General features: G+C 42.8%; 1 protein-coding gene across 4 annotated transcripts in view; it reads right to left on the reverse strand.

Moving 5' to 3' along the window:
• Positions 1-19,851, reverse strand: part of DSP (desmoplakin) — a 51,138-nt gene that overhangs the window by 20,408 nt on the left and 10,879 nt on the right. For all 4 annotated transcript variants that reach the window (XM_066626520.1, XM_066626519.1, XM_066626517.1 and 1 more), the window contains exons 2-13: positions 15,478-15,580; positions 13,706-13,854; positions 12,889-13,060; positions 8,720-8,848; positions 8,039-8,089; positions 6,510-6,671; positions 5,180-5,284; positions 4,381-4,476; positions 3,759-3,884; positions 2,630-2,782; positions 1,738-1,892; positions 56-182 (exon numbers count right to left, since the gene is read on the reverse strand). In XM_066626520.1, coding sequence (XP_066482617.1) covers positions 56-182; positions 1,738-1,892; positions 2,630-2,782; positions 3,759-3,884; positions 4,381-4,476; positions 5,180-5,284; positions 6,510-6,671; positions 8,039-8,089; positions 8,720-8,848; positions 12,889-13,060; positions 13,706-13,854; positions 15,478-15,580 — 1,528 coding nt within the window. The remainder of the gene's footprint in view (positions 1-55; positions 183-1,737; positions 1,893-2,629; positions 2,783-3,758; positions 3,885-4,380; positions 4,477-5,179; positions 5,285-6,509; positions 6,672-8,038; positions 8,090-8,719; positions 8,849-12,888; positions 13,061-13,705; positions 13,855-15,477; positions 15,581-19,851) is intronic.

A 19,851-nucleotide genomic window follows, 5' to 3' on the forward strand; every position in this document is an offset into this window, starting at 1 on the left:
AGGAAAACGTTAGTAACTTGTGGTTTAATTTAATAAAGGTCAATTAAACACCCACCTTAGCAATTGTCATAGCCTTGATTTTCTCAATGTCAATCAAGCAATAGTGCCAAGACACCAGGCTCTTCATGTTGATGTACAGCTGATTCCAGAGAGCCATAATAGCATCATAGTACTGCTCAATCCTAAGGGATAAAGGATGTTTACTCAAGTCATGTTTAAAGAACCATATCTCTCTTTTTGAGCCCCAACCAGTCCTGATGAGGGGGTGGGGTAAGGACAGCATCATGCTGGAAAGCTAAGCAGTGGAACTGTTGATCAACTGGGCAGCAGGCACATAATCCAGACATGGAGGTGGTGCTCTCCCCCACTCGCAGGAAGAGGAGGTTGAGATGATGCTCATATTTAATAAACAGACTATAAATAGACAAATGATCTCTGAGAAGTCTCAGAAAAAGAATCCCAAATATTTCCAGTAAACTATACTATATTTGTCAATATAGTATGTCCACAGTTAGAAGTCAATTATGTGTGAGAGTGTGATACCTAAATTGCATGCCAGAAGAAAGGTTACAGTGTGCCTTGAAAAATTAAGCCACCATGCCAGATACATTCTCTGCTCTACGCCCGTCGGAGGGAGAAGACCACATGCAGCATTGATTTCCCTATCTGTCAATACATGGGCAGTGATATTGGATGAGAGGGAGGAAAGTCATCCTGGGATTCCCTGATGCAAGTCATGCTACAGCTTGCCAATGCAAGGGAACCCCAGAAGCATCACCATCACTTCCCAGAAACCACAATCCCATTCTTGAGCCCCAACTGACTGGGCAAAAAGAAAGGACAAGGATTCTGGGAGAGATCCTGGGATAAAAACCAGGCCATGGTCTAGTTGCAAAGAAGATGCGTTCTCAGAGACTGCTTTCAGAAAAACACACGCATGCACACACACCCCTTTTTCAATACAGAGTGAAGTGTGGCTTCAGTTTTAATCCAGGAAAAAACAAACCCGGGTCCCATGTACGAGAAGTTCAGACATCACTACCTTAGTGTCATGCATGAACATTCTGGAAAATGCCCAAGTATTTGGTAACTGCAGGTAATTGAGAAGTTTGCCTGCTTAACAAGAAGATGTGTTAAGAATTCTGAAAAACCAACTCTAATACAGAAAAATGGTAACTTTCAAAACCCAGTCCAACCCAAAGCCATACATTTTTTCTCACTGGCACCAAGTTCTGTCAAGACTATCAGGGCAGGGGCAGATACACATGCACAGCCTGACCAATCCCTCTATTGTAATCACTAGTCCAGGGGTGCCAAACATAAGACCCGCAGGTCGGATGTGACCTGAGGAAGCAATTTCTTCAGCCCCCATTATAACTGGGCTCTCCCAGCATAATTGGGTTTTCTCGCATCTTGAAATTATGAACAAGATCTGCACATTTTCTCTTCTGTCATCTGCAGTTAATGAAATTCTACGTGAGAACAGAGTGCTTATTTCTGGCCGTCGTCTGTTCAATGATGCCACTTCCTGCTTATTGATGTCACTTCTAATCTTCAGCAGGCACCATTAATGCTACTCAGCCAAATATATGAAATGTGTTTGACACCCCTGCACTAGACAGTCTTTTTAGCACCAGTCAACAATAATAAATATACTGGGTAAGAAGGAAACAGGGAAAGCAGTTTCTGTAAGGTGGCCTGCTTTACAGTGACTTTAGAGCCTTGTTATTAACTCACTTGGTTGCCAGATCAATGGCTAATGGATTAGGGGGAGGGATAATGAGACCGACGGATGGCACCAGCATATCCACCCCTCCTGGTCCAGTCACATGCCACTTGCTGCGTTCACTGTTGTCTTTTAAAATGCATTCATCTCCTTTACGCATTGTTTTCTGTGAAAAAAGGAAAAAAATATTGTAGAGGTGAAAACACTAGGACAAAATAGATACTTTAAAACAGGAATGGACACATCCCTTTAAAATGTTGGGTGGACTGCCTGATCTGTTTTGAACTGCATCAATTCTTTGTCCATTAGATTTGTAATCCCCCTTTCTCCCCAAAGGGCACCCAAGGCGGCTATTCTTCACAAGCAGATTCTTCACAAGTAGAGGACAACTTCACTTATCCAAACATCCTCAGTTACATCCAAAATGTTCAAGATAATTAGAAGCTTAAGTACGAATGCCACAGACATCCAATTCCACCAACTATGTACACCGCAACCTTTGCACCAAAGTCATGATTTAAAGTAGGAGTTCCCAAACGCCTTACCTTGGCAACCCATTCCATCATCTGTGGTGGATCCGGGGCCCACCAAGGCCAGGACACTTCTAGGTTGCATGTGCACCCTGTGTCATTTGCCATGTGGTGCCTTGTTTCTGAAATGGTGCATCATGAGCCACTGGTGCAACACACCATTTGGGAAGTATGGCGCGATGCAGGCAATGACATGTGCACGAACAAAACCCAGAAGTGACTTCTGGGGCACCCACCATTTTATCCTGCAGCATCCCGGCTCAGTGGGCCTGCCCACTTGTAGGGTCATGACTCATAATTTGGGAACTGCTGTTTTGAAGCATTTCTGTTTTAGGTAATTCTCAATCTGAACTGACCATTCCTGATTCCTTACCAGATCTTGTTTGTAGTCACACAGTGCCTTCAGAATGATTGGTTTATTACTCCGGTATTCAGGGTTACGTGGCTTCAACTGCACTATCTTCTTGGACTTATTTACCAGATTTTGCACTTGCCTTTTGTATTCCAGAATTTTCTCTCGTTCATTCTAGAAAAATAAAAGATAATCACAGAAAAAGTTACTGAAATAGAAACCACATCTGTAAATATATAAATGCCTGCTGTATTTGCTATGGATTCTCTTCAAATCAAACATCTCAGTAGACTTCAATTGTGAGAGACGATGTTCTACAATTCATTGTGTTTAGGAGTGAAATATTACATTTAAATCTCAGCTTTAGTGCTGCCCAAAATATAGAAAAAGTAATTGTCCTGAGGGGCAATGAGTAGACAAAACTCCTTTCAGCCAATAAAAGAAGATGACAGATATTTTAACAATGTATTTGGATTTCTTTAAAGAGTGCTTGACTGGTCTGGAAAATACAACAGTTCCAAATATACAACAAATATGCCGTAAGCATAAAATGCTTTTTGAACAAAGCAGAGTATGCAGACGGTGGTGATTGTATCATATTTACAAGCAACAAGAGAGCCAGAAAACTGCCATTTCCCTCAATATTCTCCCTCCTCCCAACATCCTGTGGAAGAAGACCCACTCTGCAAAAGTTCGCACATGCATACTAATCATTCCAAGAATGCATTATTATATGACAGCAGGTATGTATCACATGGCCACAGGGAGCTATCCCATAATCTGACATCCCTTCACTGAAAACAGTGTATTTGTTCACATACAAGACACTGAGTGATGAGGTGATATAGAGGGAAATGCAAAGGTGAACAGGGCATGAAAGAATGAATCAGCACTTGCAAGCTGCAAGCTGACCCAACAAAGCTGAAAAAGTGTTGTCATGCTGATAGTAGTCAGTGCTAGCTCTAGGATGCTGGGGGTCCTGGGAAAGCTGGGCACTGAGCCTCCCATGGTGTCCCCTGTGTGCCGCTGCTGGCACATGGAGCAATACTGCTGCCAAGATTGAGGGGTCTTATCTCCCAAGGGTGTGAGCCCTCAGTCAGTGCCCAACCTGGTCAGTATTTCACTCTACACATCACAGTGGTAACAGTACCTCTAATTCTTTGATCTGTTCCAGAAGAACTTGCAGGGACATGTTTTTATCACAGATGAACTTCTTCCTGATGGAATCCTGTAGATTTTTCAAATAGTTCTCAGTAGACTGGGCTTCCTCAAAAAACTACACAAAAGGGGGAAAAAAGTATGTTGTCATCTTTTGCCTTTCAACAAGTGGTTTTTATAAGACATGTGTAGTCAGTCAGTTGCAACATGTACATTTTGTAACATCTGTATCATAATGTTGTAGCAAGAATTTGGTGTAGATTTATAGGTCCAAAACAGTTCAGATAAGAACTTTTAATAGATTAGTGATGCTGAAACACTAACATCTACACTGGACTTGCAAGAGCAACAGTAAGGATTTATGTAGAATAAATGAGGGAGACTAAATGCAGAATTAAAACCTGTAACAGTAGAGTCCAATTCTAGATGCTTTATTTCACAGGCCTTCCTTATCACAAGCAAGATTCACAAATCTGATAAAATGGTACAAATATGAGATACTTGCATATGTATGGATATATCTTTTTCAATCAAACAGACCAAATATACGGTTGAAATCCTGAATTAAGTGAGAATGAAACCTCTCGTATTCATTGCAGTCCAGCAAAATATACCTGAAAGTATGCTGCATTCTCCTTAAGATGAACATCGATGCACTTGGTGATCTGGAGAATCCAGCTCCATTGAGTTTGCAGTGTATCCATGTAGGCCTGCAATGTATTTTTAAAAGTAATAATTCATTATCAAACTTGACATTTTGATTTGATTCTTTTGTGTAGTGCTAGTGTCTGGTTATTGGGGGCCCTGGGCAAAGCCCTGCACTGAACCCCTTATGGCACCCTTACCCAACCCCCCTGATAGTGCATTGGATGCTACCACTGTCACCGAGGATGCAGGGATCAACTGAACTCATTAACTCAGAAGGTCACTCCATGATATGCAGAATGCTGCCCAGCTAGCAACTCCTTACCTTCCTAAAGCATCATAGAGGGAGGAAGATGCAAAAACTAAAGTGGGCAACTGACAGGAAGAATCTCACTATTCTGGCACAGTGTGGCCTGTCCCTTCCTCCCAACTTCCTTCCAGGGAAGCCAGGAAGGAAGAGAGATCAAGACACACAAACAACAGATAAATTCTCCTCATCTAAATGGCTTACTCTGGTCTTTCCACCAACACTAGCAGAAACCCCCAAAACCAGCACTAAGGGGGGAGTAGCAATAAAGACAACCACTGGCAGCTGTCAGTCAACCACTGAGAGATCCCTGTTAGGAGGACTTGCAATGCAAGTTTATTCAGAAGTAAGCCCCACAGGGTTTAATAGAACATACTCCCAGATAAGTGTGTATAGGACTGCAGGCTTTACCACCTAAATTAGCAACACTAGGATAAGAAAGACGGATGATTAAGACATACCTCAATTTTGTCTGATGCAGGATGCTGGTTAAGTACCAGTTGGTCACATTCTTGCTTAAGTTTGTTGAGTTCTTTTTCCTTAACTTCCAGTTGGCTCATGCGTTTCTGCAATTAAACAAGGATCTAGCATTAAACACAATTTTAAAAGACCAAAAATATCAATGCACATAGGGTCATATCATGATATATTTAAACATCAGTAGAAAATCAGTATATTTTTATACTTTATTATAAGATACTTATGCTTGCAAGCTCTCTAGACACATCACTATAAGAAGGGCTTGCTGAATCAAGTATCAAGACTGTTTATTCCTACACAGTACAAAGCAAAGCTACAAAGTACATCCATACAAACCTACAAACTAGGTCCACACCATCCCATCTCAATACTATACAATTCACACCATAGTGCAGCCATTTTCAACCACTGTGCCATGCACACTGATGTGCCATGCGTGGTCCACAGGTGTGCCACAGGAATTTGGGGGAATGTCATTTATTAGTAGGGCCCATTAGTAATTAGTATTACTAATGGCCCCATTAGTAGGGCCAATGGGAGATGTAAGCCCCCACCCCCACTGGTAGCATGGTGTGCCTTGCCAATTGTCAAAAACCTGATGGTGTGCCTTGACCATTTTAGTGTCTTGTCAGTGTGCCCTGAGATCGAAAAGGTTGAAAATCACTGCCAGAGTGTAACATAGTCAGAGGCGAGATATATCGCATGACGGTTCCACCAAACCAAATACTGGGAAATGCCTCAAGCAAATCAGCCAAAACACACACATGCAAACCACAGGTGGTTTGATTCTGTTGGGCCGCTGCTCCAGCTACAATACTGGCTGCCGATTCATTTCCAGGCCCAGCTCAGTGTGCTGACAAATACGGCCTGGGACTAGGGTAACTTTGGGATTGCCTACTCCCATGCAGTCTGGCTCATCATCTGGCAGAGCTAGTGCTTCCTCTTCTTCTGCCTCCACTCTTGTCCCTTCTGGGAGACTCTGCTCTCTTAGTGTACAGAAAGAACGCGTCTCCCTTCTCAGAAAAGACCCAACTGCATGGAGACCAGAAACACAGATCACTCACGCTTCCTCTCTCGCCACTTCTCTGAAATACCCACAGCGTATCTTTGTCATGAGGTTCTCACAACTGCCCCAGAAGGACTACTGCAGAATTTTAACACTTCTAATAGTTTGCAATAGCTTCAGCAGCTATTTTTTCAGTAGCTTTTTATTATTTTCTTTAATTCTAAAAAAGAAAACTGCAGTTTGTGAAATAACATTCATGCTAATATAAGCCACAGCTATGTATGCTTTTGGGCAGAATAACTCACAGAAAAGGCCTCCTGTTTCCTGGCAATATCTGTGTTCCTGTCACTCCAGTCATAGAGAAGCTCCTCCTCCTCACAGTCATTGATCCACATGATTTCCCTGCTGGTTGCTTGGATGATGTTCTGCAGCTGGCGCAGCTGGTCCATCCGTTCAAAGGAGAATCGCTACAAAACAAGACAAACCAATTAATGAAGCTTTTAATTTAGTGATCAAAACACAGCATAAACTGTGGCACAAAAGAGTGGCGTATGCAGAAGGATTAAAATACAGCTCTTGAAGATCAACTAGCTTCAAGTGTGGCCATGTGCTTCCCAAACTCCTCCGATCATAGCAACCCTGCAGCCTCTTCTTCCTTGCTCAGCCAGGCACTGCCATCTTGGATCTTGTGAAATCTCATGAGATCCAAGATGGCAACACCCAAATCTTGCAAGTTCTCACAAGATCCAAGATGGTAGCACCCAAATCTCATGAGATCCAAGAGACTGCCTGGGAAAGCTTGGTGGGGGGCAATCAGGTACATCCCCCAGCATCCCTGGGAATGTGCCGCAGCACCCTAAGCCACTGCGGCACACAGTTTGGGAACCACTGGGTTATGGATGATCTGCACTTAAAAATTCAAATTATAGTCTTGTATATATGCACCACCTTGGCGGGAAGGTAACAGTGTTCCATGAGCTTCGGCTTTTAGTCATGCCGGCCACATGACAATGGAAACCATTTATGGACAACACCAGCTTTTTGGCTTAGAAACTGAGATGAGCACCGCCCCTAGAGTTGGAAACGACTAGGCCTAACGCTGGGGGGGGGGGCTTTTTTACCATGACCTATGCATAAGTTTAAAAAAGGCCAAAGCTGTTTGTTTTGTGTAATTTATTCTAATTTTGCTTGCATTGGCAAGGACACGTTGCCATTCAAAGCACTGAAACTGACAGCCCCTTTTTGGACTTGAGCTTTCATCCCATATTGCCCACATGTTTTTAGACACATCTGTATGGTTGGCTAAGGACTAGAATCCTGATTTTGTTTTTAAAAAGAGAGAAAGAGAAATCTGTGAACAGTCAATATGGAACAGTCCACCGTGACATCAAGAGTGCCTTAAAGCAGTAACAAAACTGCCGGGTAGTTGGGTATGGTCCATGGATGGGTTAGGCTTACACAAGGTAAAATCAGCAGGTGTAGTGTTCCCATTGTTGAGCTGCAGTGGAAGAAAAATGTATCTGCCAAAATCCCCCCCCCCCCCGAAGCAGATATTAAACATATTGGATTCATGTCTTACACTCTGAAATGGCAAAGCATAATGCACTATGATCTGGCAGCATTAGCTGAGAGCGAAACCCTACACTTTTAGCTTCACATATTATTTAGAGCAATCTCAGAGTAAAAGTGCATGTGTGGAATATGCACTCATTGCCTGACTGGAACCTGCAGTATTTGTGTTCTTAACTTTGAGTTCTATGCCAGGTATTCCACGGGCAAGTAAGCAGATCACACATTACAATTCCTTTAGGAATGAGATCACTCTTTGGCTTACCAGCAGGTTCTCAAACTCTTCCTCCAGCTGATGAATAGCAGCCTTCTCACGCTGTGGACAAAAGAGAGAGATGTGGTTGGCAAATAGAGGGGAAAAAGAATGGAAGACAGGAGATCTGCAGAAGTTGTGCTAACCTGCTTTATGCAAGAAACATAGAATCAAAAACTAAAGTAGTCTGAGACAACAAGTGTCAGGGAAGAGGGTTTTCAGGACACAATAGCGATCAATGGCAGCAAGAAGGACCCTACGGGTCCCGGCAAAGAAGGGCAGGGAAGTGTTGGCAATTCAAGGACAAGAAGGAGGTTTACACCAACCTGAGCAGTCAACACAGGGTGCATGAACCAGAGCTGCCAGGTCCCGGAAGCTACAGAGTCCAGTATAGAAAAGTAGAAAAGCAGAAAGAGTGTAGCAGAGAATGGCTGCAAATGTTATAACTATTTTGACAGAACGCTTAGTGCTGTCCTAAGATCTCCTTGCCATCGATCAAAGCGGCCATTGCTCATAATCACATAAAGCAAGAGAAGCGTACGCTGCTTCGTGCACTATTTTGTAATAAGCAATGCTTTTTTTTCTGCTGAGTCATAATTTCAAACTTAAACCAGCCATGACACAACCAGGTACCAGTTGACGGCTGAAAGGGGCAATGATATAAAAAGCAGGGAGGGAAAGCTAATATCTTACCAGGTCTGTCTTGACTTTGTCCAAGTGCCAGCGATAGTCTCCAATGGCATTGTGATATCGCCTGTGGTCAGTGATTTGTTGTTCTATTGCCGCCGCATCAAACCCCCATTTCACCAATTCTATTTCAGTCTGAAGGACAAAGGAGAGAAAAGAATGAGGCACATCATTTGCAATTATTTACAAAGGGCATGAAAACAATATACAGAAGAAAATGTAGGCATACATTCTGGAGTGGCATTTCAAGTTCAGCTTAGCCCACTGATTGCCAGGTAGCCATCTCCTGAGTAGTATTACAATTTAGCAGTAAACTGGTGGAAGGTCAGGGCAGTGGCCTGAAACCAAAGCTTCCCGTAACACCCCTTCCACACTACAAAGGAGGGGAAAACGTTATCTGACCAGGCTGACATGGTTGCACCAGGAGAGCAAAAAAGCATGAAGCTAACACAGAAGGTCTTACCCAATTTGCCTTAGGACCAAACATGCACACAAATACAAGCGCCAGCATGATTCCAATCATAAGTACTTCCTTTCTCTCAAAAATAGCTGCATGGATCTTGGTTGCAACTGGGGTATACCGGAAGGGGCAGTTCTCAACATGCTGATTTCATTCAGAAAACACCCCCCCTCCATGCACGAAGCAATGATGTGCTCCCAAAATACTGATTGTTCTTTGTGGGGGGAGGGGGCACAAATATATTCAACAAATAAAGGACAGCCTGAGAGATAGGCAATTATATCACCTTTACAGATCAGCCTAGTTTCTACCCAGCTGCTCCTTGCCTTCTTTATAGCTTCCATCCTTGTTCCTACTATGAACTTTCCTGTTTTATGAGTAGCAAAGAATGTGTAGTAATTTTATTTCAAGGAACAGAAACAGACATACACTTGGTCCTTGGCAGAGTCAACTTTTTGGCAGTAAGATACACAAACATTGCTTCATTACCGATTACAATGTCTATCAGTGTTTCAATTAGAAGGAATAGAACCATCTTCATCTCACTCACACCAACCCTTTTATAATATCATTTTACAGGTGGAGAACAAAGACTGAGAGATACAGGATGACTTTGAGCAAGAAATTAGATCTAGGACTTGAGCTGAGAGTTTGGAGCTCCAAAGTCTCCCAGATTTGAGATTAAGATTCTGCCCAGTAGACTGACGTAAGATAATTTTCTTTCAAAATCATATAGCAGCAGTCTTTTAAAAATAAATAAATACATGAAACCTTGATGACTCAGCACAGCAATAACGCTACATCAAACACCACCCTGAACCACACCTGTGCTTAAGCAAAGCAGGCACAGATCCAGCAAGCGAAGCCATTTTAGACTGGCAGACATCTAAAAGGTACACAGGACTTGAAGCTTCCTCCTATTTGTTTGCCATGTGCTAAAGCAGCAGCGAGACAGAACACTGATCAATGTGTCTGAACAAATGATGGCCCAGTTCCAGGTTCCAGCTCCACCAGAAAAATCCAATCCAGGTGTGTAATCTACAATGGTCTTATCTGCCTACTGACAGGGAAGTAAAGCAAAGCACTGGCAAGAAGCTACTAGGAGGACTTTCCCTCCTCTCAGCTCATGAGGAAAAACATTCCTTGAGCACTCTGTAACTTGGGCTTCAGAACCAGTGGGGGTGCAAACAGAACTCAAAGCCAGAGACAGTCAAGATAAGATAAAGAGGTTGGAGGCAGCTTGGTGACCAGAACAAATACGGAGGCCCATTTATAGCTGACTTACCACAAATCAAGTAAGGGGACTTAAAAGGGCTCTCCACTTCTCCTGTTGCTCCTGTACACAGGGTGCAGCTGTGGAGTACTCTGCCTGTCCCCATCCCCTCGCTTTCACATGCCTGTCATATTGTATTCCTGGGACAATGTACACTTGTGCTGAAGAGAATGTGCCCACAGCTGAACTCTGGCATGGTGAAAAAGCTACATGGTTCCCCAAGACCGCACCTCCTGCAGTCTCCTGGGATGCACGCCACCTTGCCAAATATGAACAGCTATGCCAAACGGAGCCACTCTCCCAAAATCACACACCAAAGTCAGGCAGAATGTTTAGTGTGAAAACCTGCTCTCAGATGTGGAATCCTACATTGAAAGGTCTCACTCAACTGTCTTTAAAATATCTAAGGCAGTGATTTTCAACCTTTTTTGTATCACGGCACACTGACAAGGTACTAAAATTGTCAAGGCACACCATTCGTTTTTGGACAATTGACAAGGCATACCATGCTGTTGGTGGGGGGCTCATATCCCCCAATGGTCCTATTAATAAATGACAAGAAATGACCCTCCACCAACTCCAGCGGCACACCAGTGTGCCATGGCACAGTGGTTGAAAATGGCTGATCTAAGGAAACACAAAAGGAGTCTCCTCCCTGACATATACCACTGTTAAACTGTAAATCCCCTCACAGTAAGGGGGATTCCAGTTGAAGCCTATGCATCTAACTCCTACTGAAACTCTGATGCACTTTGCATGCAGTTAACTCTGCTCTTCATAACTCTTCATATAGGACATGTTTATACGAACAAATCACCATGGAAGAATTAAAGGCATCAGTTCTCTTTGAAAAGAGATTATGTAAATTCACTCTTTAATATCAGCTAATTATATTATTTATATGATGGACACAATCCAGTGTTCACTTGGGCCAATGCAAGTAAAGCATGTTTGCGCCTCCTCAGAAGTAAGCCGGGTTGGTGCAAGGAGGTTAGCCGACCTGCGAAGGCTGACACAAACCTCTGTGCTGGCTTCCTTAGTGAGCCCTGCGTCGGCCGCTCCGCTCTCCTCGGACTTGTGCTACCTTAAGAGGTGGCACAAGTTCAAGGAGACCCACAGCAGCAAAGGCGCCTTACCCAGAGGTAAGGGAACAGTTTCCCCTTGCCTCTGGCTGAGCCACTTTGGGCCCCTATCCTGGGCTAGATACAGCACAAGCTCACCTGTTGGCTCACCTCTCCCAGCACAGAGTAGGATTGCACCCTATATTATATAAGCGGTTTCCTTTGGATTGGAAACAGTCTCCGATCATCAGAATATAAAGAAAAGACAGATGCTCAAAACAGAGAAGAACTCTGCATGCTAACTAGTAATGTAAGTGGAAGAGAATACACTGATATAAGAAACCCTATTATATTGTTAGACTAACAAACTGTCAAAATTGCAATGAAATGTGCATGCAGTCATGGCTCCACAGACAGGCTCTGGCAGTGCACAAGTCATGGAACCGTGCCCACACAAGGATCCACACCCATGCCTGATCAAGCTTTAAGGTAATGAGTATCCACTACTTCCACCTGTTCCCCATCACTTCCTGGTAAGCCTCCCCATTGGGCCCTGGGCACAGCAGCAGCAGACTGTCCTCTTCTTCCCCCAGTGTCATTTTATAAATCCTGTGCTTCCTACCCACCCACTAAGCCAGCTAAGAACCTAGGACCCAGAAAGCTTGCTTACCAGGAAACAGCAGGGAGCAGCAGGTGCAAGTCTTCCTTTACACCGCAACCTACGACTATGATGGCAGCAGTGAAGGACTGTCACCTGTATATTGCCCAAGTAGCTGGCATGCACAAATGGTTTTCCAAGCAAGGGAGAACACTCCATTGGGTGGGGACCATAGGGCTTTTGCCCCAGAGCCCTCCCCCCCCCCAAAATGGAACTGATACTACCAGCAAATGAAAAAAGTGACTAAAATACAACCACACATAATTAGATACAGCCATGTGGCTTTGGGGTTCCCCCCTTTAGTTATTGACCATGTCACTTTCTCTCTCCCTAACTTATACCTATTAGATTTAAAGTGTAAACAGCAATATACTTGCATACTATACTATAATATACTATACCTTTACTGTTAGTCATGTTTAAATAAACATTCTAAGTTTGGAACAGATGCATTCAAAACAGTTTCAGAGCACAAAATGGTCTGAAGGTACCCGCTTTGTTAATTCTTTGCCTTTTCCTGCAACCGTATACTATTATGAGGTAGGAGGGCTCTTCCCTGAAACAAGGTGCAAAAGGACTGGCTGGTGTGAAGGAAGGTTTTCACTGTAATGTATTTTAATTTTCAAAAAAATATATATAAAATGAAATCAATCTGCCATTGACATGAGGTTAGGTCATACCATCCTGGGATTCTGACAATCTTGAATATTCACATCGGTTTACCTTCTGTTGCCTCATCCAGTTCAGACATTCAGTGGTGACACGTCTGGTGTATTCATCCCATCCAGATCCACTCTGGGAGGTATAACCACCACCTTTGGAGCTGGCCCTACGGACACGGGGTACACTGATGGCTTTGTAGAGGGCACGCATTTGCTCCTGAAGCTGAAGCAGCCTGAAAGGAAACAGATTCATGGAGCATAAAATATCAATGTCCAGAAGCCAAAACCATCAGAGGAAGGGAAGGGGAAGTGTTTTCCAGCTCCTAACTCCACTAAGCTTGAATAGGTCAGAAGCTTGCAGTGAAAAACTGGAAACAAGAAACCTCATGGCTGCTCCATGCTGCAAACTTGTTCTTTAGTAATAACAGTAAGAAAAAAAGGGGGGGATAATGCACTGGATCCAACAAAGTCAGTCCACTGTCATTTTCCAAGAAGTTGCCAAAGAAATATATTTATCTCACATTCCTATCTTAAACAATGGGTATCTTGATGGCAGTCTGCCATCTCATAAAGTATCCAAGGCCTCTTCAGACACTCAGGTCTCCTGTTGAACTGACATGTTCCTTTCTTCCTGAAGCACTGATATTAGCACCAATGAATCTCAATGATTTGTCTTTTCTTGGCAGGCCGGCTGAGAGGGCCATTTGCCTCCATTACAGCATATCTGAAGGGGAATCCTCACATCATTCAGAAAGATCTATTTACTAATTCAGTGAAAGGCCTAGTCAGGACATGACTGGCAGATTATCCTGCAACCCCACACATACAACTTGGAGCTCTTTGGAAGAAGGTTGGGATACAAACAGAAACACCAATACCTTTTCTGGTACAGGTCACATGGCTGCCCCATTTGCCTCATCTCTCTGATCAGACCCTCAAGGATGTCCATTTGTTCATTTGCCTGCGCAAAGCAATCCTCCAGTTCCCTGTTCCTGCTAATCTGGACACCATCTCCGTACTTCAGTTCCTAAGTGAAAGCAAATAAATCACAAGCTATCATATTTTGTACATTACACCCAAAACGTGAAGCTACTATTTTGTTGTGTTTGTGTATTATTAATATTGCAATTTTTGTTGTTGTACTCTAAAGTGTTGCAAGTGAAAAGTGTACTTTGCACTTCTAAGGAAGACGACAAAACCTCCTCTAGGAAGTTCTCCTATGCATACTCATTAAAATGGCAGTTTCTGTTCATTTCAGTAGGGCTTGCAAAGGACAACTGTTGGGGGATTTTGCCTGTTTCATTTCTTATTTTTCCTCTCCCTCACTACTTCGTTTCAACTAAAGCAAGAAAATACTAATGTTACTTAAAGTAAGAATACTGAGGAATCTCAAGAAAATCAATTCAACCAAACTACGCATGTTTACTTGGTAGAAAGTCTCATTGATTTCAATGGGACTTACTCCCAGGTAACTGTACATAAAATTGCAGCCTTAATATATGACAACTTCATATGTTCCTGCTGCTAGCAGGCTTCAAGGATGATACCACAGGGGTGGATAATTGGCAGCACTTGGAAGGAAAGCAAGGCAAGAGGCACAGGGCAAGACTAGCAAGTAATGAGTCACACACACAATTAATTTATCTTCAAAGAAGGGCATTTAATTTGACAGTACGATGACCACCTGATTCCCTTAGTCATCTTCTTTCTTGTTTGATCCCAGTGCTACTAAGAAATCACTTGGTGGGTGTGAATCTTATATAGATATCTGCTAACAATGCAGCAAGGAACAGTCAGGTGCAAATTCTCAAAGCAATGGAAAAAAGTGAGGGGAGCACTACAAAGGGAGAAGCAAAAGGAGGAAGACCTCAAAAAGGAATTGTAACACTGTTTATTAAGATGATGCAGATTTATTGGCTTTGAGTAACATTATTCTTCCTTAAGAGCAACTGGGAGAAGACCAAAGGTCCATATGGTTATACTGAAAACAGGCTGGGCTACTGTTGACACACTTCCATTGGTGTTCCTGGAGGAAGGACAAAACACTAAGGCCCAAATTCTAACCAACTTTCCAGCCCTGACATAGCTGTACCAATGGGGAGTGTCCTGCATCCTGCAGTTGGGTGGCAGTCACCTAGGCCTCCTCAAAGTAAGGGAATGTTTGTTCCTTTACCTCAGGACTGCATTGCCCTTACCTCAGTGCTGGAAAGTTGGTTAGGATTGTGCTCTAAGGGTTCTATTCTATCCAACTTTTCAGCACCGGTGCAGCTGCAGTGCAGCCCAAGGTAAGGGAATAAATGTTCCCATACCTTGAGGAGGCCTCTGTAACTGCTTCCCCACCACACGATGCAATGCATGCCCCACTGGCACAACTACACCGGCACTGGGAAATTGGCTAGGATTGCGCCTTAAGTTTTGTCAGGCACCTGGCCACTGATGTAAAGTGGCCCCTCCTCATTTTCAGAGACCTTTGTGGTTGTAAAAGCAAAACTTTCTAACACTTTTCCAACACAAAGCACACTTCTTTCCAACACCCTGCTTCACAGCACCTATTTGAAGTCTGCATCCTTCTCTGCTTCTTTGCAGCTATGAAGCAGAGGGACAGACCATGTCAGCATTCATGCAGGCTCAGCCAAGTAAGACAACTTACAGGCTGCACGATGAGTTCTGCACGCATGAGGCAATCGGAGCAATTTTGCAAAAGGTCTTGAATGGTGTTCTGACGCCTGGAAACGGTGCTGGTTCCATTTTGACTGTGGGAGGGGGAGAGAAAGAGAAGAGAATCAACCACAGAGCTGCAATTAATCATTAATGTCAAATGCATTTCTCAAAGGACAGCAGCACACCTTTAATTCTCATGGATGTCATAACCTGTCTACTTTCACAAAGGTTCACATATCTGCCCCTCCTCTTTTTGTCTCCCAGCAGAATTATAATGCTGAGTCTACAGCCTCATAAAAGCCACTGCGGGAACATGCTGTAAGCCCCCAAATACTGGTTTGCAATTACTCCACCAGTGGCTCAAACACACCAGGAATGGTAAATGAAAGACAAAGTGCTTAGCCTAAAGCAGATACTAGCTGGGGAACACACTGTAAGTATCAGCACAGTCAGTACTCCTGTGTCAGGGGATCCACTCATTTTCCCTTGCTGCTCCAAAGTGCCTCTCCCTAGAATATTTAAACTCTCACCCCCATCTAAAATCAAAGCACATTTAACTTTCTCTACCAGCATTCATCCATTGTTTCTTCTGGCTCTTCCCCCCTCCCCCCATGGTAGGCTTAGGTCCTAAGCTACTTGGGACAGAGACCTGTTCTTGACGTGCATTTCCATGTAAACTAGCATCATTTATGCTGACCTAATAATTTATCCATATAGACAACTTGGGTGGCAAGTGCCTATCCGTTTGAAAGCAAAAAGGAACCACCCAAAAATAAGATGGCTTCTACATTCCTGTAACGAAGAAGAAGCCAACATGGATCTTAGATTTTTGCAGGTACTGTATTGCTATTTCCAGGTAAACTGATCGTATGAATTAGTATCATGGGTATATGGAATGCTAGAGTCAGTCTGGGAATTAGGATTTTGCAGCTCCTCTGGGAGAGGAAATTTTAAAAAAGAATGGGTTCCGATTATGAATGGTTTAATAACACATTCATGTGATGATAATCCCATGGGATAGAATTTATTTCCCATTGTTCCTAGTAGGAAATTCAAAGACTACTGGTCATATGATGAAAGACATCAATCAGTTGGGCTACCACACAGTAATCTGAATCCACTCAAGATGAATTTACCTATTCAGACAAGTGGCACAGAGTTTTTGGGAATGTAACATTTCAAACCAAAGGTGGTAGATGTTGCATGCTTCAGTACCTCCCAACTCAAATAAAATCAGTCACAGAAAGGAGCTGTACAGTACTTCTAATCTAGTCTTTTTCCTGACATGCTAGTTTTGCACCTGCAGAGACAGCTTTGCATCCATCATGTGCGAGCCAAAACAGCACAATCCCAGGAATTCTGCCCTTGAGATGTATCTGCTTTATAATCTAGCTCTTTAACTAAAAAGTTCCTAATTTATGCCATACATTAGCACACTTATGCTAACACTGGAGCGACTTCTGGTCTTGTAATATCAATTTCTTACTCAGCCTTTAACAAGCAAAGCAGCAGGTTCGATAAAGTCTATGACTCTGTCAAGATATACTACAAGGGAACCATCTTTTGGAATTCCCTATTGTCCATAGCAGGGGGAAAAAAGAGTAGTAGTTCTATGACGTAGTAGTTCTAAACTAGCTTCGGACCACTTTTTTTAAAAAAGCATTTTATATACTGTATTATGAACAAAGAATACTTGTGTTTTAAGTTGCTTTCTATTCTCTGGTTATGCTGGGACTCAGCCACGGATACAAGCCAGTACTAGCTGATGATGGGTGAGGTGTTTCAAACTAGGAGCCACACCTTGTTGATGGGATCCAAGTTCCCAAACAAGTTCAGGCACTTCCCAAGTGGTGGCACCTACCATTAAAAGAGAAGCATAGAAGCTTTTAAAAAGTAATTAATTTCTAAGGCTCATCTAGATCTCTGGGCATCACATTTCTTTGTACTGAATATTTTTGCTGCAGTGACATAAAGGCCCAGTTCTATTCTGAGTGCTCAGATTGATTAGAGCTAAGAGAAATCATGTCATGTCATAAGTTAAAAATTGTCAGAATTGTCAACAAGAGCATTTGGCAGCTTCAGTTAGCATGGGATGAAACAAGCATGCAACATCAACGGATGACTGGCATAACTGGAACAACTATAGTTGATCAAACATTGCATCACCTTACATAACCTCAAACCCAATACTGTGATTTTAACTGTTAATTTTTCTCTCATATTTTACAATAGGTAAGCTGCCTCCTTCCACCTGTTCTTCCAAGTCTCAACACGGCACAAGGTGTTATGTAAGTTAGAAAGGGGACAGAAACAAGAGAAAGATCAAGTAGTAACAAATTAGAAGGGAAAGAAGGAAGGACATAGATAAAATATCTCATCTATTTATTTAGATTTCATGATCTGGTAATATGGCTGTTTTAAATCATAAAAAGTTTAGTAACCCTGCTGTTTCCTATGTATCTTGTGCTCTTCTTCTGCAAGGCATCACGTATTCTTAAATACAGTATTTTTCAATGGGAATGTTCACACATTCAATGAAAAATCTTTGATTTCACCAAATGGTACACACTCAGGTTTGAATCAGCCCTGAAATCGGAATTACATTCAGTAATACTTACTTCCGACATTACTTTTTGCTGTGATAAGAAAAGGCACTATCTTATGTTGGTTTTGCAAGGCAAATATTTTGGTTGTATGTGGACTTCAGAGGAGACAGTATCTACCATGCCAAGGCAAATTGTACTTTAGTATGTTTCCCACACATGTTTAGCACCAGGTCTCATCACACAGGGTGTATTCAAACAAACTGACACACACCCCACACAACTGACACTGTAGTCACATCAAGAAAATATGGAGAGAATTAGGCCTATAAGAACTGAATGGTGTTCTAGCATCACTGAAGCTTAGGATACTGGCTAACATTCTGCTTTGTGCCATTCTAGCTTCCAGAGCTGGCCAGCATACAGAGATCTTAAAGATGGTACATACAACACACCCACTACCAGGTGTAGAAAATGGGGGTATATCTAAAGTTTCATTATGCTGCACCAATCAGCCCAACTAAGGCTGCCACCTGCATTAGTGGATGGGATTTTAAAAACTGCAGAACTAAGCTGAACATTGTACTTGTGATTTCATGTCTGCTGATACCATTAGCTATTTGATTTTCTCTGTAAACCGCTTTGTGAACTTTTTGTTGAAAAGCGGTATATAAATACTGTTGTTGTTATTGTTGATACCTTTGCCATTAGGTGCTTGCCATGTCCTTCCTGCATTAGATGAAGGCCTTGCAGTAAATAGGAGGCGATTAGGCAGGTGGGCTACTGAAGCAGGGAGATGCAAGTTCTACCTATTGTGTTTCACTAATGGAAGTTGCAACACTACCAACATCCATGATGCACCTTGATGTCCTTGTGAACTATGAAATAAAATGTATAGGTGTGATTCCTGACATGTTGAATCCCATCAAATGGTCACAGAAGGCTTTGTAAGTAGACTGGTGACAGAAAGTATTGAGGAACGTGTGCTCCCTTTAGGTCAAGGAAAGGACATTATGGCTAAGACAACAGAAATTAATCAGTGCCTATTGGTCCAGAATTCAGATAAAGGACAGGAAGAGAACAAAGACAGGTTTAAAATTAACTGTGCAGACATCTCTCCTGCACTATGCTAAGGCTAGCAGTCAACAACCAAAACAGAGATTTTCCTACGCAGTTAAAAAATGTAAAGGAAATATGGCCACTAAACCAAAAAATATGATTGCCACTTCTTTGCATGCATTTTGCAACAGATGAGTTAGAATCACTAGATGTGTTACAACCACTGGAATTTCATTTCTTTTTGCAAATCAATGACATTTTGCACTAAAATGTACTAAATTTCATTGATTGTTTCATGACATAGTCATTAAGCTATTCTTCATTCATCCTAAAAGCCACAGAGAAAGAGTACCGAAAAAGGAAGAACATTGTTTCCCTATTCCCTTCTAGCTTGAGCTCAAGGGCAGCGCAATTCTAATTTGCCCTGGAATGAACATGCCAGTGGCTCTGTGCTGTATCCAGGGCAAGTCTGGGACTGGCTGAGGTTCATCCCAAGACAAGGGGAAAAAATTCCCCTTACCCTGGTAAGAGCTGCAGCAGTCCCAATGGGTCTACTTGAATCTGCGCCACCTGAAGAAGTGGCACAGATCTGAGCAGAAAGGAGCAGCTTGGAGCCGCTCTGTGCTGCCTAGGAACAGGGCTATGATAACTGCCAGATCCTTGCCCCGCTTCCCGCCTGCTCACAGAACCGCCTGCCACCCACCCCAAAACTTCTCCACCCTGCCTCCTTCCTGCCCTCCCCAAGCCTCCCCAGGGCCCCA

The sequence above is a fragment of the Tiliqua scincoides genome, chromosome 4 (assembly GCF_035046505.1).
Source record: "Tiliqua scincoides isolate rTilSci1 chromosome 4, rTilSci1.hap2, whole genome shotgun sequence".
NCBI lineage: Eukaryota > Metazoa > Chordata > Lepidosauria > Squamata > Scincidae > Tiliqua > Tiliqua scincoides.